This window comes from Manacus candei, unplaced genomic scaffold, assembly GCF_025592945.1.
Source record: "Manacus candei isolate 608988 ecotype Guabito, Panama unplaced genomic scaffold, ASM2559294v1 h1tg000049l, whole genome shotgun sequence".
Taxonomy (NCBI): domain Eukaryota; kingdom Metazoa; phylum Chordata; class Aves; order Passeriformes; family Pipridae; genus Manacus; species Manacus candei.
Window position 1 is genome coordinate 31,644,512 of NW_026138097.1, and position 15,540 is coordinate 31,660,051.

The window sequence follows — 15,540 nt, forward strand, 5'->3', positions numbered from 1 at the left end:
TTTTCCTGTGAACTTTTCTATCCAGAATGGGAAAGTATAGTATTCTATTCCAGAGAATGTTCTAAAGGCTTCTAAAATTTTATGAAGAACTTATTTCACTAGATTAGGAATGCTTTTTTAACACATTAGAGTCTAAAATTAGTTTAATCAAGAACAGTGTAAGGAAAGGAAAGGAAGAGGATCATTCAACCTGAAAGGGAGAATACTAGGGGGAAATCATAGAGAAGCTGAAGAGGGTACAATTAATTATTTATTGCCTTTTCTACTATTAAGCATGTAGCACAGGGCTCCTAGTGACATTTCTGGTGTAAGTACACTCCCCCTCCCGCCAGGCCCCAAGTGGGTTATTCCTGAAATTTATAGTTAAACTGACTATTTCCTGCTCTTTTTTCTGCAGTAATAGGGCTTGCAGGACTGGTAAAAATGCCCTTGTTCTTGGTTGTGTGAAGTTAAATCTTTCATTGAGCAATACAAGACAGGACAACTGAGCTTTTTACTTTAATGAAAGAAAAAAAACAAAGAGGAAGAAAAAAAGAAAAAAAATACACTGAAATTAACTGTAGGTAAAACAACTGAGAAAAGAAAGGAAAAGAAATTTCATAGCTGAAAGGCGGCTAAGAAAATATATTGCCAAAATAACTTGCTGCTTGTGCTTGCTGTTGGGATTTACATGTGAATTCATTCCTTTTCAGAACTATACATGCACATATATATCAACTAATATATATACAGACATGTTTCTTTCTTTGAGATGTCCTCCTTTTCACCTGCTCTAATCAAGGAATTAGTGCCTCTCATTTTGGAAAATCTTCATTTTTATATTGGAGAAGGTTAAAGGGTCTAAGAAAGTCTTACATCATGGTATTCACGTACTCTCTGAATACATTAAAACCCAAATATACTATAAGATTCTTCAGATTCACAATTTTTCTAGTTCTTGAATTGCTTATGCACAGTTTAGGAAAGGCTGGAATAGGTATCTATCACAATTTTTCACCTGTACCCATAAAGAAGCCTAAATGATCACTGTAAAAATAATGTGGCCAATTGCATACTGAGGACATAGACAAAGGAAGTTGTAGGACATTAGAGAAAATTGTGGTCATGATTAAATCAGGAGAATATAATGGCAATCTGTATATGTGGAAGAAATAACTCTTTTACTGAGAAATTTATGAAAAGAAGGAGACAGAGTTAGTGCTGAACCATATCATGTTTGTTGTTATTGACTGTCTTGCTTTTCCCTTATGAATACTGATCTGGCAAGATTTGCCCAAAGGGCTGTTCACACAAGGCTTGCAAGTACAATTCTTAAAAAAAAAACCTTTGCATGAACACCAGAAGCATATTTTTAGTAGGAGCTTTATAATTTAGAACTTCTTGGTTTATATGTCATTTATGGTTTTTAAGTCCTCAGAGATGGTGGTTAGTTTTCAACTTAATGAGTCTAATTATAGCAGCTTTACATTAGTAAAAAGGCATATAAAGGCAAGAAAATATCAATAAGCACATTTTACATCATGTTAACAGCTGTATTGGGACAGAGATATATGTAAAGAAAGATGGTCTAGGTGGGTAGAAGAAATTTAGGAAAGGATAGGTTATAAAAGTACATGGAAGGGAGTTTTTTAATTAAAAAAATACACATACTAGGAAATACCATATATTATTAATTGTGTTGGTTTATTCTGCTATTGGAAGGTAGTTCATAACCTACTTCTTAAGTTCAAGGGAACTTTTTTCTTCTGTGTATTACAAACCAGTTTATTGGTTTTATTTAACCGTCTATTTTTTAACAAGGGGGTGTAGGGAAGAAATCATTACACTAAAAAGTAGCAAGTTCAGAAACCCTCATGCTCCAGACTAATTGATACAGTTTAAAATAATGAATGAAAGGCAAGTATTATATGTAATGCATTGATAGAATTTTGAATTTTAAATACAACTGAACTTAGTTTAGCATAGTCATACTTTGGTTACTTGTAATTCAGCAACCCTGGAAATTTAATTTCAGTTGTGTGTGTAAATTTAAAAAAAATGCAGTCCTTTGTTTCTACTACATAGTTTGAGTGGAAATTAACTGTAGAAAATGGTTGCTACTTTTAAGACATGTGATTAGTTTTTGTGACTCCTCCATTCAGTTCAATTTGCCTTTTGATAGGTATTGTTTGATACAGTACTGCAGCAAACGTTATACTATTTAATGTCATGGGGGTTTATTTCCCTCTGCAATTATCTCTTTTTGACAGTCTCTGTTTATTCTGTACTAGAGAGTTATAGCAGTGCATTTCTGTGTATGGTCTTTTGTTTAATACCAATGCAATAATCTGAAAGTTTTGTTACTTTCCTCTTGAGATCTGCGCCCTTCACAGGGACAGGCCATGGTGATTTCAGGAGAGAGATTACTTTCAGAGACATTAAATATTCATGGGCAGAAATTATTCCTTGTAAAATATTTTATGTATTTTTGTCATTGTTATATATTGTATGTTTCATTAATTCCCTGTGGGTCTTCTAGAAAAGTTTCAGTAGTGCAGATGATCTTCTTCTATTAAATTCATTGACTAGGTTCCCTAAACATACAAGTGGGCAAGCCTAAGTTTATGAGCATAAATTCACTTGCACAGAAAATAGCACAGGCTATTCATAGCTCTGTTTCTCCTAGTGCATTTTCTTCCCACTGAATACAGCAGATAATAGCAATAGAGCAATTGCGTATGATTCAGATGAACCCTGATTAGTTAATGGAATATAGTGAAGAACCTTCCTGAATTTGTGTTAAACTCCCCAGGTTCTGGATACTTTATGGGCAATAATTTTCTACCACAGACCCTGTGAGAGGTTTACCTGTCCCATAATTTTGGGAAAAGTGATGTGAATCAGTAGGGCCTATAGGTCTCCCAGGCTTGGCAATTCCTGATCATGAACATCATTTTAAGATTTGCAATTTCTAAAAATGCTACCCCTTAAGCGATTTTGCTGTAATATTTCTGGCATCTGAATCTTGGAGTAAGACAGTTTGATCAGAACATTCAAATTCTTGATTACAAAGGCAAGACCTTGACAAATGTGAGAAGATCCTCTGTAACCAGAACTTGGCTCATAGCCAAGTTTTATGGCTCTAGTTTTTTGGCTCCTCATGAAAGAGAAGGCCTGGAAGACATGATTTTGCTCTTTTCCAATTTAGCTGAGCAGTACTAAGTAAAATAAGTATATTTCATCTTGTTAACTTCTTATTTTAGTGCTTCTGAAATGATCATTTTCCAAAAGCTTTCTGACATTGTAAAGTCAAGAACGCTAAGTAAGTTTGCCGATGACACTAAATTGGGAAGAGCTGTCGACTCCTTTGAGGGCAGAGAGATCTCAACAAATTAGAGAGCTGGGCAATCACCAACAATATGAAGTTTAACAAGGGCAAGTGCAGGATTCTGCACCTGGGACAGGGTAACCCTGGTTGTGTGTATAGTCTGAGGAATGAGAGGCTGGAGAGCAGTGCTGCGGAAAGGGAGCTGGGAGTCCTGTTTGATGGCAAGGTGAATATGAGTCAGCAGTGCCCCGGCAGCCAGGAGGGCCAACTGTGTCCTGGGGGGCATCAGGCAAAGCATCACCAGCTGGTCGAGGGAGGGGATTGTTCCGCTCTGCTCTGCACTGGTGCGACCTCAGCTTGAATATTGTGTGCAGATTTGGGCACCATGGTACAAGAAAGATATTAAGCTATTAGAGAGTGTCCAAAGGAGGGCAACAAAGATAGTGAAGGGCCTGGAGAGGAAGCTGTATGAAGAGCGGCTGAGGTCACTTGGTCTCTTCAGCCTGGAGGAGAGGAGACTGAGGGGAGACCTCATCACAGTTTACAACTTCCTCGTGAGGGGAAGAGGAGGCAACCAGTGACAGAACTTGAGGAAATGGTCTGAAACTGAGTCAGGGGACATCTAGGTTAGGTATTAGGAAATGGTTTTTTACCGAGAGGGTGGTTGGACACTGGAACAGGCTCCTCAGGGAAGTGGTCACAGCACCAAGCCTGACAGGGTTCAAGAAGCATTTGAACAATGCTCTCAGGAACATGGTGTGAGTTTTGGGCTATCCTGCACAGGGAGACGAGTTGGACTCTATGATCCTGATATGATTCTATGATTATTTCTTCTAATGTGCACATTTTTATTCAACCATTAGAAAAGCTTAGAAAAACTTTCTGGGAACTAAACTTTTTTCTATCATGCTACTTTTCCTTTACATAAATGGAATTTCAGCTAATACTTGGTTTCAGTTTTGCTTCAGAACAAATAGCAGCAATTGCTTAAAAAATTAATGGTGTAAAAGAAAAACAAAGGAAAATTTTGAACATCCCCTCTAGGCAAGTGACATGAAAGACTTCTACAAATAGCAGATGTATCTACTAGTGATGAATCAAACCTTAATGGCTTGAATCTTCTTCTGTTTTTCCAACTACCATTGGGCTTCAGTGTACAGTGTTTAACTGTTATTTGAAAAATCTTCACCTTGTACTAGTTTAGTGTGCAAGTTAATCATCATCCTCTGCTGTTCAGCTTTTTACCATGCAGTGATTTAGTGATGTTTAGATTACTTTGACTTGAAGATGAGGAATGAAATACTAAAGGGGCAAAAATAAATGTGTACTTAGTCAAATTGCACCTGTTACTAGAATGAAGACATTTTTTGTCTTTATATAGCTGGACTCTAGCAAAATATGACAAAGTCTGTTCAATTAAGTGGTGCCCTGCAGAGTCCATCTAAGGCTACCAACAATTTGTTTCTTTACCAAACATACTGGAAAGATTATAATTGCTGTTAGGATGGAGGTTTCTTTTTAATTTGGAACAGTATAGATTTATTTAGGCACTCTAATCAAATAGTACTGGTATTGTGACTTAACCTAAGCCACACACACTCAGCCACTCACTCACTTTCCCCCAGTTTGGATGGGGGAGAGAATATTAGAAATGAGAAAACTGATGGGTTGATATAAAGACAATTAAATAGGTAAAGCAAAAACTACACACATAAGCAAAGCAAAACATGGAATTCACTCATCTCTTCCCATGGGCTGGCAGGTGTTCAGCCATCCCCAGGAGAGCAGGACTCCATCATGACTGACACTGGCTTGGGGCTAATGACATCACTCTGAATATCCCCCTATTCCTCCTTTTCCCCCCATTTTATATGCTGATCATGATGCTATATGGAATGTCCCTTTGGTCAGTTGGGATCACCTATGCTGGCTGTGTCCCCTTCCAACTCCCTGTATACCCCCTGTCCCCTCTCTGATGGATTGGGGTGGGGAGCAGAAAAGGCCTTAGCTCTTTGTAAGTGCTGCTCAGCAATAGCCAAAACATTGGCTATTGCCAAACAAACGGTGTTACCAACACTGTTTCCAGCAAAAATCCAAAACATACCCCCAATACCAGATACTGTGAAGAAAATTAACTCCACCCCACCCAAAATCAGCACAGGTGGCACACTTGTCAGACACACATGCAGAAATAAGTCACAAACGGGATCAAGACCAGGTGAACAGCAGCCTTCACACTGACCGTGTTTCACCTTTCTCCTCTACCCCCCTCAGCTTTTCTTCTGTTCCTTGAAAAGAAAAAAGCAAAAATATATAGCTCATTTTACTAGATTGCTACATGGTAGTAGTTGGTTGCACCAACTACTAAAATAAGCCCAAGAATGCATTGCCTACTTAGTATTTTTCTTGGTCTCCCAAACTGGGTATGCTTTTAATTTAGAAGTTTACATTTTTTATCTGAGGTGTGCTTTTTAGTTTTTTTTTGTGTGTGTGTGTGAACTAAATAATTTTTCTTTGCAAATCTAAAAATTGTTGAAACAATCTGATCTATAATGTAAACCAAGTGTATAAATTGCCTATCTTGCTCCAGAAGATTAGGTATATGAACAAATTCTGCTTTAGATTTTGTCTTTGATCTCCTATGTGATGTATGTTCTGCAGCAATATACGACATTGTGAATCATGAATCAGTTTTTGATGGATCCAAACCCTGGAAATCACTCAACAGGAGGCAGTATTTGGTTTTGCAGCTTGGTGCTTGACCTCCTTTTATTGACTACTAAGTATTTAGCTTTTGCATTCATACATATAAAAGGTGTTAACAGTGTACTCCAGAATTTGAAGTCCTGACATAGCATTTACTATTTAATGACTTATTTTTATTTTTACAGGGATAACTCTCTACAGCCAACCATATGGAGGAGCCTTGCTGGATGAGGACAAAATGTGAGCAAACTCTTAAAATGTATAACAGCAGCAATGAGCAGACAATTGAAACTATCAATTAAATCAGAATATATGTTGCATGGAATAAAGGCAGTGACTTTATAGACACAATTCTGTTACACTGAGTGAAGTATTTTCTAGTACAGACTGTCAAGTCCACTGTTTATATCAAAAATGGTTGCATTATTTTGTAGAGAAAAATACTGAATTTATGCTGACTGTGTCAGGACAGTTTTAAACAGGTTAACTGCTTCAAATGATTGTCAAGTGTTTAAATTTTAATTTTCTGTAGCAAAAGCTTTGTTTTATTCAGACTTTAAACACACACTCTGCTCTGTAACTCTCGTATAGTTTTGTAACTTATCTTGTGCCCTGTTCTCTAATTAGATGTTGACAGTGCACATACATTTTGTCCTTGCTCACGGCAGGGGGGATGGAACAAATGATCTTTAAGGTCCCTTCCAAGCTAAACCATTCTGTGACTCTATCGTGTTTGCAAACACAATTAAAGGTCCTAATGTCTAGTATTGTTTTGGTAAGAAGTTGGCCTAGAAAATGTTAGCATTTGAGGTTTTTTTTCCCCTTTGTGTTGTGTTTTCATTGTGCCGTTTTCCTTTTTGACCTAGAATGGAGAATGTTCGTCAGTGTGGGGTAGCACTGTGTATTATGCTGGGGTTTTCTATCCTCACTGCATCCATTGGAAGTACCATAGTGAAAGACAGAGTATCTGGCACTAAACGCTTGCAGCACATCACAGGCCTGGGTTACAAAACTTATTGGCTTGCTAACTTCTGCTGTGATATGGTATGTATTGTGTGGGGCAGCATGTGTTCAGGTGTAAATTTCTAACTAGTTTGTCGTAAATGAGCAAAAGGAGATATGATCACAAGATACATGAATAAGATTTGAATTGTGCTGAGTAAGAGCTCTTGGCTGTCATGCTAACAAGCATTGGGACACCTTTCCTACTTTAATACAGGGCAGGGATTACATTCTTTGCTTCCCAAAGCTGAATTGTACCGTATTTGCTAGCTTTAGGCATGTACACTATTTTACAAATAAAAGTAAGTTGGCTAATCAACCTAGACAGAGAGAATCTTCCACACAGCAGCTCATAGCAGGAGTTTTTGTGCTTTTGGCAAAATCTTTCAGACTGGTGGAGAAAACCGAGGATAGTACTCAGCTGTTTTAAGGGATGATTATATTGTCTGTTGTTGCGGATAACATGAGAGGTGCTTATAAACGGCATCTTTTATTTCTGGTAAGCATTGGAACAGGTTGCCCAAGGAAGTGGTCGAGTTACCATCCTTGGAGGTATTTAAAAGATATATAGAAGAGGCACTTAGGGACATGGTTTAGTGGTGGACTTGGAAATGCTGGATTAATGATTGGACTTGATATTCTTAAGGTCCTTTCCAAATTAAATGATTCTATGGTACCCAGAGGTTTTTGGAACACTCTGTTTTCATTCAGATTATTCTAATTCTGAAACATTAGATCTTCACCCATCCATGCTTGAAATCAGAATTTTCACACTTGAGCAATCTTGAGGTAAGAGCACATTTCTTCAAATGTTATTTACTTGACCAGTCAATCTTGGTGTTCTTTTTTTCTGATGTTTCAGATAAAAGGGCTTGGTTAAAACCTCAGTCCTTCATCATTCAGTTTCTCCTTGTGCAGCAAAGTCAACTCCTCATTATTTTCTGCCAATCTCTCAAAACCTTCTCACAGATTCAAACAGTACTGCATGATCAATCATGATCTGGGAAAGAACAGACACTGCTTTAAATGCTAATTGTGCTGCAGATCATTTAGGGACACTGGACACATGAATATATGAACTGTCAAATTTTAAATCCCTCTACATATTTTAAGTATTACAGGCTGTCTCCTGTATTATGGGTAGCACAATCTTTACTAGGCCTGCAGAAGTATTTGATTTATGAAATTGCTCTCATGAGAATCAGGGTGTTCTTACTGTATTTATACAGGTGAATGGTATTCATTACTGTGTTCAACAAATGGAAAATGTGTAAGTGCTAAGAAAATTTACAGACAAATAGAGAGATTTTTTTCAGATTAAGCGTGTGTCACTAGAGGGGCAAAATTAAAGTTTTGGGGTTTTTTGTTGTACATGCCCAACTTCTGTAATACACCATGCTTTCAGGGTAAGATTTCTAACAGAATTTGGTTTAAAGTTCTTTATTTCTAGACAAAAGTCCCAGGTCTGTTGAAACATACTTTGTGACTTCTCTACCATATTTTTTAAACAGCTTCAGGATAACTGAAACATAAATCTGTGGAGTGATATATTATGATATTTGTATATGGCATTTAAAAGGTACACGGTGAATTAGATGAGGACATTGCATCCGTCTACATTTAATTCCATTGCCCTTCTCTTAAAAAAATTGTCTGTCTTCCCAGTAGCAAAGAGATAATGGCCTCTGGTTTAATTTGGAACAGGTTTTCATTGTACCTCAGTATGAAAGCCCAATTTTAACAGTAAGGGTGTTGTTCTTCTACACTGAATATTTAACTAGACATTGATTTGTTTCCTCCGTTGCAGTTGCATCTCAGAATCTAAGTTATATTAGGATAATGCTGAATATTATATAAGCAGAAATGCAGGTAGTCATTGCCCTAATGAGCTCAGATTCAATGCACAGAGCAGGCAGACACTGAGAACAGAACTGAGCACAGATTTTCACATCTTGACATTGTTAGTTGCAAGTAGAACCCCTCTCTCTTGTATAGTTTGGTATGAAGCCCCTGTACCAATCCCATCCTGTCCTGTTCCGCTCCCCAAAGTATTTGTTTACCAATATATCAAGAGACTAAACAAACTGCTTTCCCTGTTGTCTAATGGCTGTAACTCTTCTACATACTGTGTCCATTCCCAATAAAAGTTGTCATTTGCTTCATCAGCACACATTGTCCTTCATCCTAAGTGCAATCACACAACACCTATAGGATGGACAAGGGATCAGACCCAACCAGCTTGGGTTTAGGAAGGGCAGGTCCTGTCTGACCAACCTGATCTCCTTTTATGACCAAGTGACCCGCCTGGTGGATGAGGCGTAGGCTGTGGATGTCATCTATCGACTTCAGCAAAGCCTTTGACACCGCCTCCCACAACATTCTCCTGTAAAAGCTGGCAGCCCACAGCTTGGACAGGGGCAGTCTGTGCTGGGTTAGGAACTGGCTGGAGGACCGGGCCCAGAGAGTGGTGGTGAACGGTGCTGCATCCAGTTGGCGACCGGTCACTAGTGGTGTCCCCCAGGGATCAGTGTTGGGCCCAGTTCTGTTTAATATCTTTATCAATGGTGTAGATGAGGGGATTGAGTCCACCATCAGCAAATTTGCAGATGACACCAAGTTGGTGGGGGGAGTGTTAATCTGCTGGAAGGCAGAGGGACCTGGACAGACTGGGGAGTTGGGCTGATTCCAGTGGGATGAGGTTCAACAAGGCCAAGTGCCACGTTCTGCACTTTGGCCACAACAACCCCATGCAGCGCTACAGGCTGGGGGCAGAGTAGCTGGAGAGCAACCAGGCAGAGAGGGACCTGGGAGTTTGGATTGGCAGAAAGCGGAATGTGAACCAGCAGTGTGCCCAGGTGGCCAAGAAGGCCAATGGCATCCTGGCCTGTATCAGGAACAGTGTGGCCAACAGGCCCAGGGAAGTGATTCTTCCCCTGTACTCAGCACTGGTGAGGCCACCCCTGGAGTACTGTGTCCAGTTCTGGGCCCCTCAGTTCAGGAAGGATATTGAGGTGCTGGAGCAGGTCCAGGGAAGAGCAACAAGTCTGGTGAAGGGACTTGAGCACAAGTCCTATGAGAAGACACTGAGGGAACTGGGGTTGTTCAACCTGGAGAAGAGGAGGCTCAGGGGAGACCTCATCACTGTCTACAACTACCTGAAAGGAGATTGTAGCTGGGTGGGTGTTGGTCTCTTCTCCCAGGCAACCAGCAGCAGGACGAGAGGGCATGGTCTTAAGCTCTGCCAGGGGAAGTTTAGGTTGGATATTAGGAAGAAATTTTTTACAGAGAGAGTAATCAGACATTGGAATGGGCTGCTCAGGGAGGTGGTGGATTTACCATTCCTGGAGTTTTTAAGATGCGACTGGATGTGGCACTTAGTGCCATGGTCTAGTAACCATGACAGTGTTGGATCAAGAGTTGGACTTTAATCATAGAATCATAGAATCAACTGGGTTGGAAAAGACATCCGAGATCATAAAGTCCCTTTAAAAATTGTATCCTTACTATTCTCCTGTGACTGAAGCACTAATCAGTGAAACTGCTATTTCTGAAACCAAACCTATGTATTCAGAGTGTAATTTGATGTTTTGGAGCAATAGCCCCATGCGGACTCATTATGTGGAAGAGTTAACTTGTTAAATGGATGCACTGGAAAGGTCAATGGAAATAGAACTAAGGGGAATAATCTGTAGTTGGATTTTATCTTGTCAGGCTGTTTCATGTGCAGGGGGCAGATTCACAGCAAGTGTGGACTATGAAATCTCCGATCTCTTCTGCCTATTCCTTCCTAATTTATAGTGTAATTATATTGCAAATATGGAAAAGTTGATTTGTATAGCCCTTCTATGCAAATTAAGTGAAATCAGTAAGAGATGCTCACCTGCTCAATGTCTTTTCTTCCTTCTGTTGCTAGCTATTTTACATGGTTCCAGTCACCCTGTGTATTGGTGTTATTAGTGCCTTCCAGCTATCAGCCTTCACTTTCCGGAAGAACTTGGTGGCCACTGTTCTCCTGCTGATACTCTTTGGGTATGTGATTGGAAATGCTACCGTGGAATTATAACTTCTAAGAAACAAACAGAAATCTTTAAACATAGTTTGCGCCTGCTGCTGGATGCATGGTTTTCTGTCTTTAGAAATAATTATGATTCAGCAAAATATAGTGAGAAAACAAGCTGAAACAAGAGTTTGAAAGTTAAACTCAAAAAGTGGAGGGAGATTTGCTCGCAAGTTAAAAAAAAACATTAAAAAATAAACGTACTAGAAACGTCTCAGAGAATATTCGGCCTTTATAACAGTCATTTGCTATTAGAAATTGATTGTATATTATCTTCCAGAAAATGTGGGAATAATAACATAGGTCAGAATTTCAGTGCTTAGCTTTGAAGAATATCATCAAGAAGGTAAGAAATGGCTGTCTTTTATTACAGTTCTAACTATTTTCTGTAATTCAACATAGCTCCTGGAGTTTATATTTCCAATGAGAAGTCCTATGTGAAGTACCGGAGCTGGTTGGAGCTTTGTCTCCAAATAGTACTGTGAGACTGGAAAGTTATACCATACTACCCACTTGCTAAGTTTCACATAAAAAAAAAAAAAAAAAAGACTTCTAAAAAGTGAAAATAACTCATTAAACAAGGGATTGATATATCTATTAACACAAGGTTGTTGAGCCCTGGGTTCAATCAAACTAATGGTCTATTCTGTTCCTTTATTGCTTTCTACATACAGTCCAAAGTGATGTGAGAAATGCTGAGGGTTACTAGTTACAGGAAAAGGCTTCTGAGGAGTTCCTTCCTTATCTCAAGCAACTAGTTGTGACTATCCTTATAGGGGAAATGCTAATCTTACAAGACAGATGTTTAGATAATGAAATATAACAAGTTCATGAGAGAATGATAGGGAAAGATAGTAGAAAGGACCTTCTGCAAGATCATGACATATTCTATTCCAGGAAGAGTCTCAGATAAATACTTCAAAAAACATCCTGATTTACTATATTGCATCTTAAAACTGTTTTCAAGGTTTTGTGCCTCCAGTAACTCATTCTTTGGAAAACCGTTTTGGTAACCTCAAAACTGGATCTATTCTCTGAAATTCCAGCCTATGTTTATTCAGAACCATACTTCATAATTCTCCTTCATCAAACATCTTTTGCAAGCCCAAACAAGCCAAGCCCTCTCTCATAAAAGGCCTTCCAAATTCCCTGGATAATTCTACTTATAATTTTTCCTTATAACTCTAGTTTGAACTCATTTCCTGGGCATGAATGGCCAGACTAGTATGAAATATTCTAGAGGTCGTGATCAGAGGTCATGATCTTGTAAATAACTTGTATGAAACATCTAAGGTTCATATTTTTCTCCTCTCTCTATCGCTCTCAGGTACCACTCTCACTTCCTTTGTTCTGCACTTTGATAAAGTGATTCCTTCAAATTACAGGCAGAAATTCTAATCAACCTTATTGCAAAAAATTTACACTATTAAATCTCATCTTTTTCTTTTATTATCATTACAGCTGTTGAATTCTTCTCGTGATCCAGTTGCTGTCACCCTAGTGAAGAATAAGCATCTATAGAAATCTTAGTCAAGCAGTAAATGAAACATACAATACAGATGTACATCTACTGAAAGCACGATGTTTTCTGTGCTGTTATATAGGCTTTGGTCCTGCCCACAGTGTACTACCAAGTGCCAATTATGCTGGCATTGTTTTAACCAAAATGTTGAGGTAAAGTTTGGATATTTCAGGAGAAATAAGCATTGACTGAAAAGCTGGACTGTCCTTTTTTGTTGACCGCTGATGTTCCTTAATCAGCCCAGTATAATCCCTCCTGTACTGATCAGCTTTGGCTGACATTACAGATACTGCAGTGATTTTTAACAAGAAAGTCTATGTATTCAGTGTGTATTAACATGAATTAAAAATACAATAGCTGTCAGTTGTAAGTTTAACACATCTCAAGGACAATGATAAAACTCAGTTTCCAGTCTTCCTCTTCTACCCTTTACTTAGCCTAAAGACACAGTAAAGGTGGTAGTTTTATCCTTCCCCAGTACTGCTCATGTAACTCTCATTCATCTACATACCATCATGCATTTTTTTTCCCTTTTAAAATGTCTCTTCAGTGTAAATTTGTGCAGAAGTTTTGATCTAGAATAAAGATAAAAATAACTCTGTTATATAAAATACGTAAATGGTGTGCCAGAAGGGGGTATGCTTGAAAGAGTAATCAGAAGTTTCCTAGTGTTCACCTTAACAGTGATTTTCTTTAAAAATATAATGATCTCTTAAATAAACTGCATTTTTTTCTCTTTTAGATGATAGCAGATGTGTTTTATAGTCCAAACACTTAAGCACTTTTGTCCAAAACATTCTCTCTTTGATATTACAAAATAATAAATTGCAATTGAAGCTGAAGGAAAAGAGGATAGAAATGTAGGTGTGACTGGCAGCTACTTTGAAGGCTGCATTTGAACATTATATAACTTTAGTATTCTGAATGTCTTACTCATTTCCTAGCAGCTATAAGCAAACAAATCAAATTTTACTTTAATTTACAGTAGAATAACAGCACTCTAAATCATGTCTCTTTCCTGAGCTGTTTCCAAGGATGGACTTGTATTTATGATATTGTAATTCAGAGCAACACTGAGAACAGTGATTTTGGTATGTGCATGAAGTGAACAAAAGATTGTGTTATTAAGACTGGCAACAGGACACTGAAAAGTATAGTGTGACCTTGAATACTTACAATATTCATTTGAGATCCAAACATTGAGTAATTTAACCTTTATTGTCCTGTAAACTGAGGATAACATCATTATTACTTCCCAATTTGTTTCTTAAGGGAAAGGATTTTGACATTCTCCAATGCAAAAAGTTCATCTATAAAGTACAGAACACTGAATTCAAAAGGATCTTTCATGGCTTGTAATCTAAAATGCTGTTTAATACAATGAAGAAGTCCATTCACAGATTTTTGGCTAGTTACTCTTGCATTGGGCTCACTATTAAAACAGTTATATTAATATTATATAAGAAGTATTTACATATACACTACATATATACTTATCATCATGCAATGTTATGCACTGGTACCTATACTCCTGCAGTCTATATACTGCTGGTTTGATAGATCTTGTGCTATGTTGAATAGAAAATAAATTTCCTTTACATGACATGCATGCTCATCAGATTGCCTGGGCATTGTTTTAGTCTTTATAAAAGTCTCTTTATAAAAAATATAAATACTTCCTTTTGGATAGGCATGATTTGACTTGTCAGAATAGAGAGAGGGTGTCTTCCCTCCTCATTTAAAGATTTGCATTGAAGGTAATGTAGCCCTGGACGTGCTGTCTTATCCTCATTGTGCTATATTAACTGATAACCTGGTTTAGGTAATAGCATGGTAGGATATTTCAGTTCTCAGATATCACTGGCACAGTTCCAGTTCAAGGATATTGGTTTTTTCTTCTTTTTTCCACCCTCTTTCTTTACTCACTCCCTTCTTCCTCTTTCATTCTTTTTTTTCTTTTTATGAAAGCTTCTAAGGAAACCTGACTGCTCAGGATACATGATTTAAGTATTTGATTTTAATTCTATCTCTATGTTAACGTGCATGGGTTTGCAGTCATTCAGAAATCAGGATTGTGAGCTGTCTGAAATAGTAAAAGTAAATATCTGCAGTTGATATATGCAAAAATGGATCATATCTGCCCGTCACATAGCAGTGTACATCTATGGAACCATAAGGTACTTTGATAAAGAAGACATATCCAAAATTTGTCCTTTTTTTTTTTTTTTTTTATCCATTGTTCAGAAGACTTGTTCGTATATCTTAAAAATAAGGAGTAAAAATTGTGGTTTTTTCTAGTGTGATAACTGGGAGGTGAGACAAAAAAATAAATTTTTTTACAATTTTTTTTCTTTAACTTTCAGATATGCAACTTTACCATGGATGTATCTTGTATCCAGATTCTTCTCAAGTTCAGATGTAGCTTTTATTTCTTATGTCTCCTTAAATTTTGTGTTTGGCCTGTGTACCATGCTGGTGACTCTCTTACCTCGTCTGTTAGCTATAATTTCCAAAGTGCAGGTCAGTATAAAATCCTTGATTTAACTTTTTCATAACTGAGATGTATACACACACATACATGCATGGGGTTTTTTGGAGTTTGTATATATGTATGTTTATACATATGCACAGATAAGATTTTTCCAGCAGAAAAACCTACGTTTTTTTAAAACATTTATGATTTTTCTCTTCTGGTATACACTGCATTGCTTGTTACCATCTTGAATTTTAACTTCTCTATAACCAAAAAAAGCATACTGTAATAGTGGGAAAATGTTTTTAATTGAAACTTTGACATTTTCTAGACCATTAAGTTGTAATTGGCACATAACGGGAGCTGTTCTGGTCCATTAAATAGATTATATGCCTTGTAAAATGTGTTTGAATAATATTGACACAAGAGATAAGCTGCATATTCCTAGGATCAGTAATGCCCTGTATAAATAG

The 15,540-nt window shown here is 37.7% G+C and overlaps 1 protein-coding gene across 1 annotated transcript in view; it reads left to right on the plus strand.

The window, feature by feature from the left end:
• ABCA13 (ATP binding cassette subfamily A member 13) overlaps window positions 1-15,540 on the plus strand; it is a 175,366-nt gene that overhangs the window by 118,497 nt on the left and 41,329 nt on the right. Inside the window, exons 42-45 of the mRNA XM_051798954.1 lie at window positions 6,199-6,253; window positions 6,880-7,057; window positions 10,929-11,044; window positions 14,958-15,114. Coding sequence (XP_051654914.1) covers window positions 6,199-6,253; window positions 6,880-7,057; window positions 10,929-11,044; window positions 14,958-15,114 — 506 coding nt within the window. The remainder of the gene's footprint in view (window positions 1-6,198; window positions 6,254-6,879; window positions 7,058-10,928; window positions 11,045-14,957; window positions 15,115-15,540) is intronic.